The sequence below is a fragment of the Odontesthes bonariensis genome, chromosome 11 (assembly GCF_027942865.1).
Source record: "Odontesthes bonariensis isolate fOdoBon6 chromosome 11, fOdoBon6.hap1, whole genome shotgun sequence".
Taxonomy (NCBI): Eukaryota; Metazoa; Chordata; class Actinopteri; order Atheriniformes; family Atherinopsidae; genus Odontesthes; species Odontesthes bonariensis.
Window position 1 is genome coordinate 3865406 of NC_134516.1, and position 21285 is coordinate 3886690.

Here is a 21285-nt window from a genome sequence, read left to right on the forward strand (position 1 = left end):
CTAACAGGAGAGAGATACTAACAGGAGAGATACTAACAGGAGAGATACTAACAGCAGAGATTGTCTAACAGGTGGTTTCCTGCCCTTTGGGTTCTGCTCTCTGTCCCCCCTTCGGTCTAAGCTCCGCCCATCTATAGAACTTGTTTCTGGCCCCGCCCACCTGACTCCGCCTCCTGGTTGTGATTTCAGCATGAAGACCTGGAGGAGGGTTCTTCTGGCGGCCCTGCTGACCTGGCTTCTCCTCTTCCTGTCTCTGCTCTGTCACTTCCTGGACCTCCGATCAGAGTCCAGATTGACCCGGACCAGAACCTGCTGCGGTCCGGAGCAGACCAGCACCTACGGCAGACCTGCTGGGGGGGACTGGGACAGGATGAAAGCTCACTACAGGTCCAGGTCTCGGGAATACTACAACAAGCAGTCTCTGGAGGTTCTCCGGAGGCTCTGGACCGGGAACCTGACCGCAGGGATGCTGAGTCCTCGTCTCCAGAAGGTCCTGAAGGGCCACCTGAGCTCCAACAAACACCAGGTGGTGCACCGGGGACCGAGGGGGGCCCGCAAGTCCTGTTCGCAGCTGTACTGTGACCTGAAGACCAGGAGCAGGATCCGGACCCTGGATGGAACCGAGGAGCCGTTCTCCAGTCTGGGCTGGGACAGCCTGGTGCCCTCACAGACCCTCCAGGAACTCCGGACGTATCAGACCTGCGCCGTGGTGACATCAGCGGGGGCCGTCCTGAAGTCCTCACTGGGGGGCGAGATCGGTAAGACCAAGCTGGTGTGAAGGGCCAGGGGGGACTGGATTCAGGATTAGGGGGGGTTAGCCTAAACCTCAAACCCTAAATCCGTAAACAAAGATGTTCTCATGTTGCTTCATTCAGACTCCCATGATGCAGTTCTGCGTTTCAATGCCGCCCCGACCAAAGGCTTCGAGAGAGACGTGGGCAGCAAGACCACCATCCGCATCATCAACTCGCAGGTGCAGGCTCCGCCCCCCGACTCCTAGATTCCCTTTCTGCCTCTTTCTCCTCTTACTCTTTCTCCTCTTACTCTTACCCTTTCTTACCCTTTCTTACCCTTTCTTACCCTTTCTTACCCTTTCTCACCCTTTCTCCTGCCCTCAGATCGCCTCTCGGCCCGAACACCACTTCAGCGGCAGCTCTCTGTACCGGGACGTCACCCTTCTGGTCTGGGACCCGGCTCAGTACTCGGCCAACCTCACCCAGGTAACCCGATAACCCAGAGTTCCTGATCGATCAAGTGAAAGATGGGTTTGTATTGATCTGTCGTATTTCTGTGTTTATTCCTCCTACGGTGGCCCTGAGGCTCAAACCTATGAATGTTTCTGTTTATTCGTCCTACGGTGGCCTTGAGGCTCAAACCTATGACTGTTTCTGTTTATTCGTCCTACGGTGGCCCTGAGGCTCAAACCTATGAATGTTTCTGTTTATTCGTCCTACGGTGGCCCTGAGGCTCAAACCTATGACTGTTTCTGTGTTTATTCCTCCTACGGTGGCCCTGAGGCTCAAACCTATGAATGTTTCTGTGTTTATTCCTCCTACGGTGGCCCTGAGGCTCAAACCTATGAATGTTTCTGTGTTTATTCGTCCTACGGTGGCCCTGAGGCTCAAACCTATGAATGTTTCTGTTTATTCGTCCTACGGTGGCCCTGAGGCTCAAACCTATGAATGTTTCTGTGTTTATTCCTCCTACGGTGGCCCTGAGGCTCAAACCTATGACTGTTTCTGTGTTTATTCCTCCTACGGTGGCCCTGAGGCTCAAACCTATGAATGTTTCTGTGTTTATTCGTCCTACGGTGGCCCTGAGGCTCAAACCTATGACTGTTTCTGTGTTTATTCGTCCTATGGTGGCCCTGAGGCTCAAACCTATGAATGTTTCTGTGTTTATTCGTCCTACGGTGGCCCTGAGGCTCAAACCTGTTACTGTTTCTGTGTTTATTCCTCCTACGGTGGCCCTGAGGCTCAAACCTGTTACTGTTTCTGTGTTTATTCCTCCTACGGTGGCCCTGAGGCTCAAACCTATGAATGTTTCTGTGTTTATTCGTCCTACGGTGGCCCTGAGGCTCAAACCTGTTACTGTTTCTGTGTTTATTCCTCCTACGGTGGCCCTGAGGCTCAAACCTGTTACTGTTTCTGTGTTTATTCCTCCTACGGTGGCCCTGAGGCTCAAACCTATGAATGTTTCTGTGTTTATTCGTCCTACGGTGGCCCTGAGGCTCAAACCCATGAATGTTTCTGTTTATTCGTCCTACGGTGGCCCTGAGGCTCAAACCTTTGACTGTTTCTGTTTATTCGTCCTACGGTGGCCCTGAGGCTCAAACCTATGACTGTTTCTGTGTTTATTCGTCCTACGGTGGCCTTGAGGCTCAAACCTATGAATGTTTCTGTGTTTATTCCTCCTACGGTGGCCCTGAGGCTCAAACCTATGAATGTTTCTGTGTTTATTCGTCCTACGGTGGCCCTGAGGCTCAAACCTATGACTGTTTCTGTGTTTATTCGTCCTACGGTGGCCCTGAGGCTCAAACCTATGAATGTTTCTGTGTTTATTCGTCCTACGGTGGCCCTGAGGCTCAAACCTATGACTGTTTCTGTGTTTATTCGTCCTACGGTGGCCTTGAGGCTCAAACCTATGAATGTTTCTGTGTTTATTCCTCCTACGGTGGCCCTGAGGCTCAAACCTATGAATGTTTCTGTGTTTATTCGTCCTACGGTGGCCCTGAGGCTCAAACCTATGACTGTTTCTATGTTTATTCGTCCTACGGTGGCCTTGAGGCTCAAACCTATGAATGTTTCTGTGTTTATTCGTCCTACGGTGGCCCTGAGGCTCAAACCTTTGACTGTTTCTGTGTTTATTCGTCCTACGGTGGCCCTGAGGCTCAAACCTATGACTGTTTCTGTGTTTATTCCTCCTACGGTGGCCCTGAGGCTCAAACCTATGAATGTTTCTGTGTTTATTCCTCCTACGGTGGCCTTGAGGCTCAAACCTATGAATGTTTCTGTGTTTATTCGTCCTACGGTGGCCCTGAGGCTCAAACCTATGAATGTTTCTGTGTTTATTCGTCCTACGGTGGCCCTGAGGCTCAAACCTATGACTGTTTCTGTGTTTATTAGTCCTACGGTGGCCCTGAGGCTCAAACCTATGAATGTTTCTGTGTTTATTCCTCCTACGGTGGCCTTGAGGCTCAAACCTATGAAAGTTTCTGTGTTTATTCCTCCTACGGTGGCCTTGAGGCTCAAATCTATGAATGTTTCTGTGTTTATTCGTCCTACGGTGGCCCTGAGGCTCAAACCTATGACTGTTTCTGTGTTTATTCCTCCTACGGTGGCCTTGAGGCTCAAACCTATGACTGTTTCTGTGTTTATTCGTCCTACGGTGGCCCTGAGGCTCAAACCTATGAAAGTTTCTGTGTTTATTCCTCCTACGGTGGCCCTAAGGCTCAAACCTATGAATGTTTCTGTGTTTATTCCTCCTACGGTGGCCCTGAGGCTCAAACCTATGAAAGTTTCTGTGTTTATTCGTCCTACGGTGGCCCTGAGGCTCAAACCTATGACTGTTTCTGTGTTTATTCGTCCTACGGTGGCCCTGAGGCTCAAACCTATGAAAGTTTCTGTGTTTATTCGTCCTACGGTGGCCCTGAGGCTCAAACCTATGAATGCTGTTGTTCCTTACAGTGGTTCCTGAAACCGGACTTCGATCTGTTCACGCCGTATGCTGAGCGGCGGCGACTGCGCCCCGAGCAGCCGTTCTACATCCTCCATCCGGCGTTCATCTGGACTCTGTGGGACCTGATCCAGGACAACACTGAGGACCAGATCCAGCCCAACCCCCCCTCCTCTGGCTTCATAGGTACGGCAGTGCACCTAGGGTTTGTGGTGTTATTATTATTAAGAACAGAAGTGACACAGAGCCGACGACAGCGTGAAACTGAAATGTATTTTATTCACTCAGAGATCAAACCACAGCTGAAAGGGGGAAAATGCAGAACATTCTGAAGGTTTCACTGAAAACCTGAGACCTGAAACCAGGACAAATACATCCAAAGAGATCCTACAACAGAGAATGTCTGCTTGTCTTTATAATTAATGTTAATATATTCAGATAAATAAGTTAAAAAAAACTCCAATATTTCATGTAAATATGACAAAATAACCCGACTGTGGTTCCGAGGAGCCGAACTTTAATGCTCAGCAGAACGTTCCCACAACAAAATCACCAAAGTTTAGGTTCTGCACCTGAAAAAAAACAGACCCACATGTGTGAGAACGGGTCGGACTCGGTTCAGTCCACTGGTTGGCGGGCCCACCATCCACCCAACATCTGCAGCCTAGGCAGAGGATTGTGGGTACTTTGGGAACACAGGGGCCGTGTTCGAAACCGCCTACTACATACTACATACTTCCATACTGCAGACTACATACTACATACTTCCATACTGCATACTACACGCTACATACTTCCATACTGCATACTACATACTTCCATACTGCATACTACATGCTACACGCTACATACTTCGATACTACATACTTGCATACTACATACTACATGCTACATACTTCCATACTGCATACTTCCATACTGCATACTACATACTACATGCTACATGCTACATACTTCCATACTACATACTACATACTTCCATACTGCATACTTCATACTACATACTACACGCTACATACTTCCATACTACATACTTGCATACTGCATACTACATGCTACATGCTACATACTACATACTACATACTTCCATACTACATACTACATACTACATACTACATGCTACATACTTCCATACTACATACTGCATACTGCATACTACATACTTCCATACTGCATACAACATACTACATACTTCCATACTGCATACTACATACTACATACTACATACTTCCATACTGCAGACTACATACTACATACTTCCATACTGCATACTTCATACTACATACTACACGCTACATACTTCCATACTACATACTTGCATACTGCATACTACATGCTACATGCTACATGCTACATACTTCCATACTGCATACTACATACTACATACTTCCATACTACATACTACATGCTACATACTTCCATACTACATACTGCATACTACATACTTCCATACTGCATACAACATACTACATACTTCCATACTGCATACAACATACTACATACTACATACTTCCATACTACATACTGCATACTACATACTGCATACTACATACTTCCATACTGCATACAACATACTACATACTTCCATACTGCATACAACATACTACATACTACATACTTCCATACTACATACTGCATACTTCCATACTACATACTTCCATACTACATACTACATGCTACATACTTCCATACTGCATACTACATGCTACATACTTCCATACTGCATACTTCCATAATACATACTACATACTTCCATACTGCATACTACATACTACATACTTCCATACTACATACTACATACTTCCATACTGCATACTTCCATACTACATACTACTTACTTCCATACTGCATACTACATGCTACATACTTCCATACTTCCATACTGCATACTTCCATACTACATACTACATACTTCCATACTGCATACTACATGCTACATACTTCCATACTACATACTTCCATACTGCATACTACATACTTCCATACTACATACTACATGCTACATACTTCCATACTGCATACTTCCATACTGCATACTACATGCTACATGCTACATACTTCCATACTACATACTACATACTGCATACTTCCATACTACATACTACATGCTACATACTTCCATACTTCCATACTGCATACTTCCATACTACATACTACATACTTCCATACTGCATACTACATGCTACATACTTCCATACTACATACTTCCATACTGCATACTACATACTTCCATACTACATACTACATGCTACATACTTCCATACTGCATACTTCCATACTGCATACTACATGCTACATGCTACATACTTCCATACTACATACTACATGCTACATACTTCCATACTACATACTACATGCTACATACTTCCATACTACATACTTGTATACTACATATTTCCATACTGCATACTACATACTTCCATACTACATACTGCATACTTCCATACTACATACTGCATACTTCCATACTACATAAGGGAGTCGTTTCTCTCCACAGTCGCCTCAGGCACGCCGCTCAGGCCGGGAGATTGGACCGAAAAAACAAAAAGTTTTCAGTGCAATCTGTTGGTTTTCTTAGCTAGGAAATTGTTTTTGAATTGGCTCTATATGAACGAATTGGATTATTTTATGAATTATGATTATTATTAATTAATTGAATTCCAATTGGCTTGAATTGGACTTACTATCTAAGTGCCTTGAGATGACATTTGTTGTATTTGGCGCTATATAAATAAAAATGAATTGAATTGAATTACATACTGCATACTACATACTACATACTGCATACTACATACTGCATACTGCATACTTCCATACTACAAACTTCCTACTACATACTACATACTGCATACTTCCACACTACATGCTACATACTACATACTTCCATACTACATACTACATACTGCATACTTCCATACTACATGCTACATACTACATACTTCCATACTACATACTGCATACTTCCATACTACATACTTCCATACTGCATACTACATACTACATACTACATACTTCCATACTGCTCGATCAGACAGTATGCAAAGTGTTTACCCACAATGCATTTCGCTCCTGCCCGAGCTGAAATCAGCCGGCCTGAAGCTGATTTCTCTTAAGCTCTAAACTCTGTAAACTTTAGCAACATTTGAAACATTTTCAGGTGAGAAAGTAGTCGTTTAGATCCCCAACGTGTTGAAAACCTGACAAAATACCGGCTGTTTACCATTTTGTTCCCACGAATTTGGCGCTACTAAAGCTAGCCGCAGTGAGCTAACGCACTTCCTGTTATTTTCACAAAATAAAATACCCGTTGCCTTTTATCATAGGGAAAGCCATTACCATACAATTGGTGCTTTTGTTTTGAAAACAGGAAGTGAACCTACCCTCGTTGTAGCTAGCTTGAAACTGCCGTTTTGACAGGAAATGACGATCGGCGACGTCACGTTACGTTGCATCTTGGGTAGTTTGAGTATGAGTAGTAACCTCATGATGCATACCCAACATTTAGAGAATCTAGTACGCATCCTGGAACTTAAAAAAGTTAAAGTTAGTAGGAGTAGTAGGCGGTTTCGAACACAGCCAGGGTTTTATACTGAACTATCTTTGGCATGGGAACGGTCCCAGAGGTGGATCTTAATGCAGTCCCTCGTTGACTTAGTCTGGACCAGAACAGCCTGGGGTCTGGACCAAAACCGCCTGGGGTCTGGTCCAGAACTCCCTGGGGTCTGAACCAGAACCGCCTTGGGTCTGAACCAGAACCCCCTTGGGTCTGGATCAGAACCGACTCGGACTGGACCAAAACCGCCTGGGGTCTGGACCAGACCCGCCTGGGGTCTGGTCCAGAACTCCCTGGGGTCTGGACCAAAACCGCCTTGGTCTGGACCAGAACCGCCTGGGGTCTGGACCAGAAGCGCCTTGGGTCTGGACCAGAACCGCCTGGGGTCTGGACCAGAACTCCCTGGGGTCTGGACCAGAAGCGCCTGGGGTCTGGTCCAGAACTCCCTGGGGTCTGGACCAAAACCGCCTTGGACTGGACCAGAACTCCCTTGGGTCTGGACCAAAACCGCCTTGGTCTGAACCAGAACCCCCTTGGGTCTGGACCAGAACCGCCTTGGGTCTGGACCAGAACCGACTCGGACTGGACCAGAAGCGCCTGGGGTCTGGTCCAGAACCGCCTGGGGTCTGGTCCAGAACTCCCTGGGGTCTGGTCCAGAAGCGCCTGGGGTCTGGACCAGAACCGCCTCGGACTGGACCAGAACCGCCTGGGGTCTGGACCCCCTGCTACCGGTGAAGCTTGGTGCCGACACCGGGTTCTGAAAGCAGGACGCCGTCTCCACCGTCTGAAACTCGTCCCTGACCACATGACTCCGTGTTGCCGTGGATACGGCCGGCGCTCAGCAGGAGGAGAGTTCGTGCAGCGGCGGCGGCTCGGCGGGCGCCGTTCTGTCGGACGCGGCGGCGCTGGTGCCCTCGTCCATGAAGGGTTTGGTGGAGGCCGGCGGGGCGCTGTCCGGCCCACGGAAGTTCAGCTGCACGGCGGTGGTCCTTGAGGGCATGGAGGAGGGTCCGAGCTCCGTCAGCTGGTGGCGGCAGTGGAACAAGACCAGGAAGCAGCGGTAGAACTGAAACAGAACGTGTTGTCAGGACAATAAGTATCAATAAAGCTTCTGGATTCATTCAAACAGGCATGAGATTCTGACGGTGATAAGCTCAGAGGGAAATATCCCGTTTCACGGTGTTATGACCACAGTCTGAAATGTGTTCTGAATGTCTGAGACGCCACATAAAGAAACAAAAAAACTAAAGGGACAGAAACCTTTACAGAAAGTTTAAGTGGTTTTGAAAGCTTGACTTTTTCACACACTGGAAAAAATGCCCCTCCAAAAATAAGTTAAAAAAACAACAAATAAGCAAAAAATCTGCCAATGGAACTAGTGAAAATCGGCTTGTCCAGATTTCTTGAAATAAGATGTGATATTTAGGACTTTTGAGATAAAAGTGATCTTGAAATTAGCTTAAAAACCTCTTCAAATGTAAATAAAAAGCTTGTTTCATATGAAATGTGACTCAAAACAATTTGTTTTCAAGACTTTTTAATTTAACAAGATATTCCAGATGTATTGTATTAAAACCAGTCCCTATATCTGGCTGAAATGGTGCTTGTTGGGCAGTTGAATCTGATATTAAGTGTAATGAGATATTTTGACAAGACATGAGACAAATATACTTGGTAAGACTTTGATTTTTTCCAGTGCACCTTGAAGCCGGTAACCGGCCCACATTCAGATTGTGTTTTTATTCTTTAGATAAATCTGGACAGTTTTATTTATTCTTTAGATAAATCTAAATAGTTTTAGTTATTCTTTAGATAAATCTGGATAGTTTTATTTATTCTTTAGATAAATCTGGATAGTTTTATTTATTCTTTAGATAAATCTGGATAGTTTTATTTATTCTTTAGATAAATCTGGATAGTTTTAGTTATTCTTTAGATAAATCTGGACAGTTTTAGTTATTCTTTAGATAAATCTGGACAGTTTTAGTTATTCTTTAGATAAATCTGGATAGTTTTATTTATTCTTTAGATAAATCTGGATAGTTTTATTTATTCTTTAGATAAATCTGGACAGTTTTATTTATTCTTTAGATAAATCTGGACAGTTTTAGTTATTCTTTAGATAAATCTGGACAGTTTTATTTATTCTTTAGATAAATCTGGACAGTTTTATTTATTCTTTAGATAAATCTAAATAGTTTTAGTTATTCTTTAGATAAATCTGTATGGTTTCTGTTGTGCTTTAAACATTTACTGAGACAGTTTGTTTTTTATGTCATAATTTCTCTGTTTCCTCGATGATGTCACACGTTCAGGCATCGTGGTGATGATGTCACTGTGCCGTGACGTCAGCGTGTACGAGTTCCTGCCGTCGCTGCGCCGCACCGACCTCTGCCACTACCACGAGCGCTACCGGGACGCGGCGTGCACGCTGGGCGCGTACCACCCGCTACTGTACGAGAAGCTGCTGGTGCAGCGCATCAACCGGGGGGGCCAGGACCAGCTGAGGACCCGGGGGAAGGTGTCCCTGAGGGGCTTCAGCGCCGTCAGCTGCGGGTCCTGACCCCTGACCCGGGGGGGCGGATCCTGAAGCTCCAGAGGAGTTTAGTTTAGTTACTAACAGGTAACGGTTTTACCTCAGACGGAAAGCTTCACCATCTTGGAAACATTTTGTGATCAACTTTAGACTCTTCTTCACCTTTTGTTCTGTAGATTCTGATTCCTGTGGAAGCTGTTCCGAACTTTCAGGCCACCTAGGCGCAGGTAGGGATGGGAATTGATAAGATTTTTACGATTCCAATTCCATTTTCGATTCTGCTTAACGATTCGGTTCTTTGTCGGTTCCCTTATCGATTCTCATTTGGAGAAAAAGGACAACAAACCGGTGGATTAGCATCAACTTTGTTTAGTTTAGAAGTAACACGAGCATGACTCACAAACCCAACAACGGTGAGGTCCACATTGGTCTATCCTGGCCTGGGTAATTTAACTCTTCCTGCTCTGGTGAAAGGAGAAGCTGGAGGTAGAGGTGAACTGGGGGTAGCACCACCAGCCTCTGGCTCTGAGCCAGTCAGGCTCTGTCTCTCATGATTTCATCTAAATGTAATGCCTGAGAAGGCATTCATTTAACCTTAACCGTTACTAACAGCAGCTTTTACAATCAGGCAAATGGTGCTAACATGATAGGCAGTGTTTGTTAGTTAGTTAACTGCAGTGTTAGCCGAGGACATGCTAACGTTGCTAACGTTGCTGGGTTCAGATTCACCAACGTTAGTCCGGAGCAGATCGAAAACGCGACATTCATTCATAGTTATTGCATGTTGGTAGTATTTCCTCCCTTTGGTGAAATATTCACTTTGCAAGTTGCCCTGTTGTCGTCTTTTTTAGGGATGTGTAACCAAACTTTCCAGCGTTTGTACCGCTTGGGTACCCAGGCTCCGCCCTCGCAGTGACGCAACACCTTCGGCTCTGCTACACTTACTCAGGCAAACTGCTCATTCAGGTGGATTCGAGTTCCCGAAAAAATGGGAACTCCACCCACTTTGTCGGGAAGCAATCAACTTTGAGCAGCGCCAACGGCCCAGGGTAGAGGCGTATTCAAGGTAGTGACGTGGTTGAACTGCCACTCAACCCATGGATTGTACACGGAAGCGCTTCATTCAATATCAACATGGAGCAGCGTCAAGCTTTTGACACTGCTGTAGATGCTGTAATGAAAGTGTTCGACGGGAGATTCTCGTTAAAAATCGAGCAAAGAACAGCCCTTGAATCATTTCTTGACAGGAAAGACGTTTTCGCCTTGCTCCCTACTGGCTTTGGTAAGAGTTTAATCTACCAGTTAGCTCCGCTGGTAGCTAAATCATACGTCAGAGGAAAGAGTGGTGTGATTGGCTTAAGCTTAGGCACAGCCTTTTCTGGCCACAACCAGTAGCAACCCGAGGGAGGCGGGTTGACCAGGCCATTTCGAATCGTATTCGTCATGGTCTTGGTCAGACCAGAATCTCGAAGAGATTTGAAAGTCTATGTTAATCAGGCTACCGCTTGGGCGCCATGTTTACTGTTGGCTGCTGGCTGCACTGGACTCGCCACGCAACGCTGCGTGGTGACGTCATTCGCGCCCACTGGAATCGATAAGGGAATCGTTTGCAAAATCACCAAACGATTCCAAGGAATTGAAACACTGGGAACCGGTTCTTGTTGAGCCGGTTTTCGATTCCCATCCCTAGGCGCAGGTGCGTCTGGGTCCAGGTGCAACTGGCACTCACCTGCTTGTTCATGAGGATGTAGATGATGGGGTTGATGACCGTGCTGCTCTTGGCGAGGATGGACGGGACGACGCTGGCCACGGGGCTGATGAGTCCCGGCCGGCCGAAGGTGGCCATCATGGCGACCACGCCGTACGGCATCCAGCAGACCAGGTAACACACCACCGTGGTGATGACCATGAACAGGATGTGGAACTCCCTGCGGCGGGCCGCTGAGCGCCGGATGCGACCCACCTGGCAGAAGAACGACAAAAGAGAAGAAACTGACAGCTTTCCCTAAATCAGCTTTCATCAGATGTTTTGTCCCTTAAATGTGCATTTTAAAACCCTTAAATGTGAATTTTAAAACCTTTAAATGTGAATTTTAAAACCTTTAAATGTGCATTTTAAAACTTTTAAATGTGAATTTAAAAACCTTTAAATGTGTTCATAAAGTGTTTCCTGCTGTTTTCCTTCAGAAGGATTCATTTGTAACTGAGGATCCGTTTCCTGACTTTGTGTTAACTGGATCTGTAGTTCAGCCCGTTTTGTTCTGATAACTTTCTGTTAATAAACTCTGAGCTTCTGCATCTGATACATTTCTCCTCCTTTCATGGCTGTCTGTAGAGTTTTATAGTTTTAGATTTAAAAAAGGGTGAAGCGCCCTCAGGTTCCGGTGAGTTTGGCGTTGGACGGTCATGTGACCCACCTGTTTGACGGCGTACAGCAGGCGGCCGTAGCAGTACACCATGACCAGGACGGGCAGGCCCAGGCAGAACACGAACAGGCAGATGATGTAGGAGTGCGAGCGCGCCGAGCGCTCCGTCCAGGTGACGGAGCAGCTGGTGCCCGCCCCCTCCAGGCCGTAGCTGCTCCAGCCCAGCAGGGGGGGCAGCGTCCACAGCAGCGAGTACAGCCAGGACCCGCCCACCGCCAGCAGGGGCTTCCTGTAGTCCGCCGGCCGCTTGTTGTACACCAGCAGGGTGCTGTAGCGGTCGTAGGACAGGACCGAGAGCGAGATGAGCGACACGATGCCTGAGGACGGAGAGAAAGGTCAAAGGTCATCAGAGTTCTGCAGAACAGTCGAGTTCAAAGGTCAGAGACCGCAGAAAGGTCAAAGGTCAACAGAGTTCTGCAGAACAGTCGGGTTCAAAGGTCAGAGACCGCAGAAAGGTCAAAGGTCAACAGAGTTCTGCAGAACAGTCGGGTTCATCAGGTCAGAGACCACAGAAAGGTCAAAGGTCAACAGAGTTCTGCAGAACAGTCGGGTTCAAAGGTCAGAGACCGCAGAAAGGTCAAAGGTCAACAGAGTTCTGCAGAACAGTCGGGTTCATCAGGTCAGAGACCACAGAAAGGTCAAAGGTCAACAGAGTTCTGCAGAACAGTCGGGTTCATCAGGTCAGAGACCACAGAAAGGTCAAAGGTCAACAGAGTTCTGCAGAACAGTCGGGTTCAAAGGTCAGAGACCGCAGAAAGGTCAAAGGTCAACAGAGTTCTGCAGAACAGTCGGGTTCATCAGGTCAGAGACCGCAGAAAGGTCAAAGGTCAACAGAGTTCTGCAGAACAGTCGGGTTCAAAGGTCAGAGACCACAGAAAGGTCAAAGGTCAACAGAGTTCTGCAGAACAGTCGGGTTCAAAGGTCAGAGACCGCAGAAAGGTCAAAGGTCAACAGAGTTCTGCAGAACAGTCGGGTTCATCAGGTCAGAGACCGCAGAAAGGTCAAAGGTCAACAGAGTTCTGCAGAACAGTCGGGTTCATCAGGTCAGAGACCACAGAAAGGTCAAAGGTCAACAGAGTTCTGCAGAACAGTCGGGTTCATCAGGTCAGAGACCACAGAAAGGTCAAAGGTCAACAGAGTTCTGCAGAACAGTCGGGTTCAAAGGTCAGAGACCACAGAAAGGTCAACAGAGTTCTGCAGAACAGTCGGGTTCAAAGGTCAGAGACCGCAGAAAGGTCAAAGGTCAACAGAGTTCTGCAGAACAGTCGGGTTCATCAGGTCAGAGACCGCAGAAAGGTCAAAGGTCAACAGAGTTCTGCAGAACAGTCGGGTTCATCAGGTCAGAGACCGCAGAAAGGTCAAAGGTCAACAGAGTTCTGCAGAACAGTCGGGTTCAAAGGTCAGAGACCACAGAAAGGTCAAAGGTCAACAGAGTTCTGCAGAACAGTCGGGTTCAAAGGTCAGAGACCGCAGAAAGGTCAAAGGTCAACAGAGTTCTGCAGAACAGTCGGGTTCATCAGGTCAGAGACCACAGAAAGGTCAAAGGTCAACAGAGTTCTGCAGAACAGTCGGGTTCAAAGGTCAGAGACCACAGAAAGGTCAACAGAGTTCTGCAGAACAGTCGGGTTCAAAGGTCAGAGACCGCAGAAAGGTCAAAGGTCAACAGAGTTCTGCAGAACAGTCGGGTTCAAAGGTCAGAGACCACAGAAAGGTCAACAGAGTTCTGCAGAACAGTCGGGTTCAAAGGTCAGAGACCGCAGAAAGGTCAAAGGTCAACAGAGTTCTGCAGAACAGTCGGGTTCAAAGGTCAGAGACCACAGAAAGGTCAAAGGTCAACAGAGTTCTGCAGAACAGTCGGGTTCATCAGGTCAGAGACCACAGAAAGGTCAAAGGTCAACAGAGTTCTGCAGAACAGTCGGGTTCAAAGGTCAGAGACCACAGAAAGGTCAAAGGTCAACAGAGTTCTGCAGAACAGTCGGGTTCATCAGGTCAGAGACCGCAGAAAGGTCAAAGGTCAACAGAGTTCTGCAGAACAGTCGGGTTCATCAGGTCAGAGACCACAGAAAGGTCAAAGGTCAACAGAGTTCTGCAGAACAGTCGGGTTCATCAGGTCAGAGACCACAGAAAGGTCAAAGGTCAACAGAGTTCTGCAGAACAGTCGGGTTCAAAGGTCAGAGACCGCAGAAAGGTCAAAGGTCAACAGAGTTCTGCAGAACAGTCGGGTTCATCAGGTCAGAGACCGCAGAAAGGTCAAAGGTCAACAGAGTTCTGCAGAACAGTCGGGTTCATCAGGTCAGAGACCACAGAAAGGTCAAAGGTCAACAGAGTTCTGCAGAACAGTCGGGTTCATCAGGTCAGAGACCGCAGAAAGGTCAAAGGTCAACAGAGTTCTGCAGAACAGTCGGGTTCAAAGGTCAGAGACCACAGAAAGGTCAAAGGTCAACAGAGTTCTGCAGAACAGTCGGGTTCAAAGGTCAGAGACCACAGAAAGGTCAAAGGTCAACAGAGTTCTGCAGAACAGTCGGGTTCATCAGGTCAGAGACCACAGAAAGGTCAAAGGTCAACAGAGTTCTGCAGAACAGTCGGGTTCAAAGGTCAGAGACCACAGAAAGGTCAAAGGTCAACAGAGTTCTGCAGAACAGTCGGGTTCATCAGGTCAGAGACCGCAGAAAGGTCAAAGGTCAACAGAGTTCTGCAGAACAGTCGGGTTCATCAGGTCAGAGACCGCAGAAAGGTCAAAGGTCAACAGAGTTCTGCAGAACAGTCGGGTTCATCAGGTCAGAGACCACAGAAAGGTCAAAGGTCAACAGAGTTCTGCAGAACAGTCGGGTTCAAAGGTCAGAGACCACAGAAAGGTCAAAGGTCAACAGAGTTCTGCAGAACAGTCGGGTTCAAAGGTCAGAGACCACAGAAAGGTCAAAGCTCAACAGAGTTCTGCAGAACAGTCGGGTTCATCAGGTCAGAGACCACAGAAAGGTCAAAGGTCAACAGAGTTCTGCAGAACAGTCGGGTTCATCAGGTCAGAGACCACAGAAAGGTCAAAGGTCAACAGAGTTCTGCAGAACAGTCGGGTTCATCAGGTCAGAGACCACAGAAAGGTCAAAGGTCAACAGAGTTCTGCAGAACAGTCGGGTTCAAAGGTCAGAGACCACAGAAAGGTCAAAGGTCAACAGAGTTCTGCAGAACAGTCGGGTTCATCAGGTCAGAGACCGCAGAAAGGTCAAAGGTCAACAGAGTTCTGCAGAACAGTCGGGTTCATCAGGTCAGAGACCGTAGAAAGGTCAAAGGTCAACAGAGTTCTGCAGAACAGTCGGGTTCAAAGGTCAGAGACCGCAGAAAGGTCAAAGGTCAACAGAGTTCTGCAGAACAGTCGGGTTCAAAGGTCAGAGACCACAGAAAGGTCAAAGGTCAACAGAGTTCTGCAGAACAGTCGGGTTCAAAGGTCAGAGACCACAGAAAGGTCAACAGAGCTCTGCAGAACAGAGTCGGGTTCAAAGGTCAGAGACCGCAGAAAGGTCAAAGGTCAACAGAGTTCTGCAGAACAGAGTCAGGTTCAAAGGTCAGAGACCGTAGAAAGGTCAAAGGTCAACAGAGTTCTGCAGAACAGTCGGGTTCAAAGGTCAGAGACCGCAGAAAGGTCAAAGGTCAACAGAGTTCTGCAGAACAGTCGGGTTCAAAGGTCAGAGACCACAGAAAGGTCAAAGGTCAACAGAGTTCTGCAGAACAGTCGGGTTCAAAGGTCAGAGACCACAGAAAGGTCAACAGAGCTCTGCAGAACAGAGTCGGGTTCAAAGGTCAGAGACCGCAGAAAGGTCAAAGGTCAACAGAGTTCTGCAGAACAGTCGGGTTCATCAGGTCAGAAAGAAAGAATCAGAATATTTAGTGGATCCAGAGAGTTCCCGGAACAAATCTGAAGAACCACAAAGTTCTTTGGAAGAGTTGCTGTTAAAGTAGCCGGATTCAACCCAGAGTCCCGACCCAGAGGAACATTTCAGTCATTTGATCAGTTTTTCTAAAGATGGAGTCTGTGAGTGAAGTCAGTTACTTATTTTAAAAATCAAAAAGGGTTTAAAGTCTGTTTCTTTTCCAATAAAAATACAATTAAGGTAAAGTAAAGATAATTTGTTAAAAGCAGTTAAAATTTTAATTAAATTTAAGTTAAAAAGAGTTAAAAAACTCTGGTTATGCCTCTGGTTCCCTAACCCTCTAAAACAGGCGTTCCCAAAGACCGGACCGGTACCGAGCCATTACACACCCATCCAATTAGTGTTCAACTCTCAGAGACACTGCCTGGAGTTACAATGACTTTTTTACAGTTTGTGTGGAAACAAAAAAACCTTTCTGACTGCACTTTGTACTTTTATGCAGCCAACACTTTTGTTTACAAGGTTCAACCTTCAAAAGTCTTGGCTAGATATATTTATTGTGTGTTTTCTTGCACTGTTTGAAGACCTCTAAAACCTGGTTTTTGTACAGTTGTGTTTCCCCTCAGTTTAAATAAAACTTGTTTGTATTACATTCACTTTACTCTCATATTATTTTTTGTTAGGCTTTTCAGAATACAACCATATGTGTCACTTTTGCATAGATGTTTACAGTTAGTTGGAAATGTCACGGTGTTGCAAACTGCCTCAAAGTCTCTGAAAGGCCTCAGACTCCAGAGGGTTAAGGCTTTGGATGAATACATGTCCGGTACACTCAGCTGGCTGGAGTGTGTTGGTGTGTGCACCGCAGCAATGACCGGCCGCATATCTGGCTTCATCACCCGCGTAAAAGAGAGGGCTCCACACTGCGATGCCACTCATTGTGTCATTCATCGTGAAGCGTTGGCATGCAAGAGACTTTCACCAGAACTCAACCAGGTCATGAAGGACGTAGTTGTTGTTATAAATTATGTCACAACACGTGCGCTGAACACACGTCTGTCCGAACAGCTTTGTGACAGTATGGATGAGGACCACAACCGGCTCCTGCTACAGGAGGTCAGGTGGCCGTCCAGGGGCAAGGCTCTCAATCCTGTCTTCCAACTCCGCCAGCCGCTGTTGGTGTTTCTGTCCGAGAGACACTCCCCGCTTCAAAGACCACGACTGGTTGTCAAAACTGTCTTACATGGTCTCAATGTCTGAATGGGCATACCTCAGGGCTCCATACTAGGGCCACTGCTTTTCAGTCTCTTTATAAATTATATGCCTTTGATTTGCGATGAGGGGATGATATTTTCTCAGATCTCCTCCTGCATGACAGCATGGGCCCGGGCAGCTCCCTCAGCCACAAAGCGCATTGGCTCACTTTACAATGAAGCACTCAAAATTATGGACAGAAAACCAATCCGTTATCACCAACAAATCCTCTACAAACATAATTTTTTGAGCTTTGACAGTTTTAGCAATTTGTGTTTTCTCGAATTATTTTTTAAATGCTTAAATCACAAATTGGCTCCAGAACCACTCAGGGAATTTATAAAAAAAAAGACCAAACAGCAGCAGCTCCAACCACAACTGTACAATCCCTAAGTGCAGAACATCGTTTGGACAGTCGGCCTTTTCTTACAAAAGCTGTAAACTCTGGAACTCACTGCCCACAGATATTTACAAGTTTACAAGTTTATTTATTTAACAAAGGGACAGCATATATTACGAGCATTTAAAACAAAATGCAAAATATACAAGATTGTAGCCATAAGGCTAATTTCCATCTTTAGTCCCTTGACAGGTTTGATGTTCCTTAAAAAAGAAATAAAAAAACAAGTATTGCACACAATTGTAAAATAAAAAAGTCATAGATTTCTCACTCATTTTAAAATAAATAATACGAAATACAAATACAAAGTTCAATACAACAATAAGTTGTATATATAACAATAAGAACAACTGCCAGTACCAACTATATTGAATTATGTTGACAGTATTGTTTATCCAGTAGCCATGATTTTACCTGTTTACTAAATGAATTTAATGTTGGCAATTCTCTAATTGTGCTGGTAATTATGTTCCAGGTGTGAAATACTCTATACCCTATATATTAAGTCCATCAGTGAGTTTAATTGTTCACCTTTAAACTTAAATTTTGGCTTAAAACAAACCAAAACTGTACTCACTTGTAAAAATGTGAGAGTGAATGAATGAGATGAAAGTTTGAACTGCACTGTTGTATTTATAGATTAATGTTCTTATGTAGATTAATGTCTGTTTTAGGTCTCGTGTCAGCATAGAAAAGCCTAACCAGGGACGGGAGTTGTAAATTAGCACTTGTTGCTATACTCTGTATGCATCAGCTACAAGATTTGATTTGTAACTATGTCTGACTGTATTGTCCCTGTCAAATAAACTAATAAATAAATAAATAAACATGTGAGGCATATTTGCGCATTGCAACGAGCTCAACCTGTCACTTCAAGGTAAAACATCCACCGTGTTCAAAGTGGCCGACAAAGTTTCAGCTTTTAAAGCAAAACTGGATTCCCGGGCTAAAAGAGTGGAGAAAGGTGTCTGTGACATGTTTCACACACACACAGAGTTTACAGGAGAGGACGGATGCCCACACCTGAGAGCGCTCATCCTGGATCACCTGCGTCACCCCAGTTAGAGATACTTTCCCTCCGCGAAGGACCCGGGGGTCGGAGAGGAATGGATCCCTTTACTTCGGAAACATCATCTCTCCCATCAGCACAAGAGGACTCAAGACTTTATTTATACAAAGTTCAGTCTCATCATTTTGGGTTAAAGTAATGGGAGAATACCAGGACTCGCTGAAATAGCACTGAGGACACTGTTGTCTTTTCCGTCCACTTACTTGTGCGAGGCTGGATTTTCCGCTGTGACAGTCACCAAAACAAAGCAGCGCAGCAGACTGAGAACCCGCTGCGGATACCACCGGCAGACATAACACCGCGTTATCATCACAGAAAACAGGCTCAGGGTTCACATTGAGGGTGAGTTAAGTTTTGATGTAAATGTTGTTTAGGTAGTTTTATTGGTAGTATTCACATTGCCTATTTACTGTTACTGCTTTTGTTCGAGTACTCATGTCCTGTTATGGTAGCTGCTGTACGGTGTCCTGTCCTAAGTATTACAGATTAACACAATAAAAGACTTGACTGGGTTGCGTCATGTTTCTGTTTTGCACGTTAACATGATACTGGTGTGACATCACGTAACATTCCCACCGGTCCGTCTGAAATGTTACAGCTGCGCTCTGAAAGGTTGGGAAGCCCTGCTGTAAAATGTTTTCTGAGCCGGATGTCTGAGACATGAAGGTAAAGATGTTCCTCTCTGAGCTGGGTTAGGGTTCCCCTTATCTGCTGCTGCAGCCGGCTGCATGGGACCCAGCCTCTGATAACAGCTGAAACAGCTGGAAACATCTGGCTCTAAAACTCTCTGAGCAGCAGCCTGCCCCCGAACCCTAATATATATATATATATATAGAGTCCAGACTAAACATGGAGAAGCAGCATTTAGCTGTTATGCTGCAAACAAGTGGAACAAACTGCCAGTGGAGATTAAACTTTCACCAAATGGAGACATTTTTAAATCCAGGTTAAAGACATTTCTGTTCTCATGTGTCTATGCATGAAATATCTTTTAACTTATCTGGACTGTTGCCTGTTTTTAAATTCATTTAAATGATTTTATTTGTTTCTCTTTATATTCTTCTATGTATTTTAATGCTTCCTCCACTCCCTGCTGCAATGCTTTTATTTTATGTAAAGCACTTTGAACTGTTTGTACATGAAATGTGCTATATAAATAAATTTGAAATTTGATTTGATTTGAAACATCTGGAAACATCTGGAAACATCTGACTCTAAAACTCTCTGAGCAGCAGCCCTAACCCCCTAACCCTGTTCCTGACCCGGCCCCCGGGGCCCCCGGCCCCCCCGGCCCCCGGCCCCCCCGGCCCCCCCGGCCCCCGGGGCCCCCGGCCCCCCGGCCCCTAACCCACTCACCGAAGCAGGAGTTGATGAAGCCGTACCACTCGCAGCCGCGGCGGCCGAACAGCCAGCGCCTCCGCAGGCTGGAGGTGAAGCTGAGCGTGGTGCCGCACAGACACACCAGCATGTCGCTGAGGCTGATGTTGAGCAGCAGCATGTTGACCGGGGTGCGCAGGCTCTTAAAGCGGCAGAACAGCACCAGCACCAGCAGGTTGTTGGTGAAGCCCAGCACCATGATGGAGCCCAGGCACGCGGACAACACGCGGTACCCGTCGCGCGACAGCCGCTCCAGCGGCGTGTCGCTCCACTCCCGCGCGGAGTCGCGCTGGCTCAGGTTCGCGCTCGCGTTCACGGTGCCGAGCTCCGAAAACATGTCGGGCCGCGCGCGGGCGCGCCGCCGCCGCACCTGTTCTCCTACAGGTGAGAGTCAGCTGCGGGTGCGCGGGCGCGCCGCCGCCGCACCTGTTCTCCTTCAGGTGAGAGTCAGCTGCGGGTGCGCGGGGCCGCGCGCTCCATCCTCAGGTCCCGCAGGTCTGAGACTGAGTCCGGATCAGAGACCTGAGAGCGCTGTTTATACTGCTGACAGCCAATCAGAGCGGAGCCGCGTGACGTCACCGCCTTATCTGAGACGTTTCATAAGGCCAGAACTTGAGAGGGGTGCGTGTGGGTGTGCACGCCAGCAGATAAAGGTGAAAATAAAAGCTTTTACAGGGAGCTCAGGCTCTGAAACAGCTGCTCACACCTGTCCTCAGGTGAGTCCGCCTCCGCTGACCGACTTTAAGGCAAGTTTATCTGTAGGCACAATTCAACAACAGGGCGATTCTAAGTGCTTTACAGAGACATTAAAACAGTAGAAATAAAAAGCAGGATTTAAATTTTAAACAAAAAGAAAAAAATAAGAACAATAAATAAAATCAGGAGTTAAAATGTGATTAAGATTTGGAGCTTTATTCAGATGCAGCTGAAAATAGGCGTGTCCTCAGCCTGGACTTAAATCACTGAGTGTTCCAGCTGATCTGAGGCTTTCTGGGAGTTTGTTCCAGACATGTGGAGCATAGAAGCTGAACGCAGCTCCTCCAGGTCTGGTTCTGACTCTGGGAACTGATAGAAGACCGGATCCAGATGAGCTGGACCAGGTGGAAGATGACTAATAATAGTGTGAATT

The 21285-nt window shown here is 46.4% G+C and overlaps 2 protein-coding genes and 1 long non-coding RNA gene across 3 annotated transcripts; 2 read left to right on the forward strand and 1 right to left on the reverse strand.

The window, feature by feature from the left end:
- Positions 1–190: 190 nt before the first annotated feature.
- Positions 191–9791, forward strand: LOC142391493 (beta-galactoside alpha-2,6-sialyltransferase 2-like). Its single transcript, XM_075477279.1, has 5 exons — positions 191–758; positions 876–973; positions 1119–1220; positions 3687–3861; positions 9544–9791. The coding sequence occupies exons 1-5, from the start codon at positions 191–193 to the stop codon at positions 9789–9791; spliced, it is 1191 nt and encodes a 396-aa protein (XP_075333394.1).
- LOC142391494 (opsin-3-like) lies at positions 7977–20661 on the reverse strand. Its single transcript, XM_075477280.1, has 4 exons — positions 20136–20661; positions 12182–12507; positions 11494–11727; positions 7977–8294 (listed from the first exon to the last, which is right to left on the reverse strand). The coding sequence occupies exons 1-4, from the start codon at positions 20491–20493 to the stop codon at positions 8067–8069; spliced, it is 1146 nt and encodes a 381-aa protein (XP_075333395.1). The 5' UTR covers positions 20494–20661; the 3' UTR covers positions 7977–8066.
- Positions 9793–11812, forward strand: LOC142391495 (uncharacterized). The gene is made up of 3 exons (XR_012770580.1): positions 9793–9851; positions 9941–9991; positions 11455–11812. It is a non-coding gene; the product is annotated as an uncharacterized LOC142391495 (long non-coding RNA).
- Positions 20662–21285: the final 624 nt, after the last annotated feature.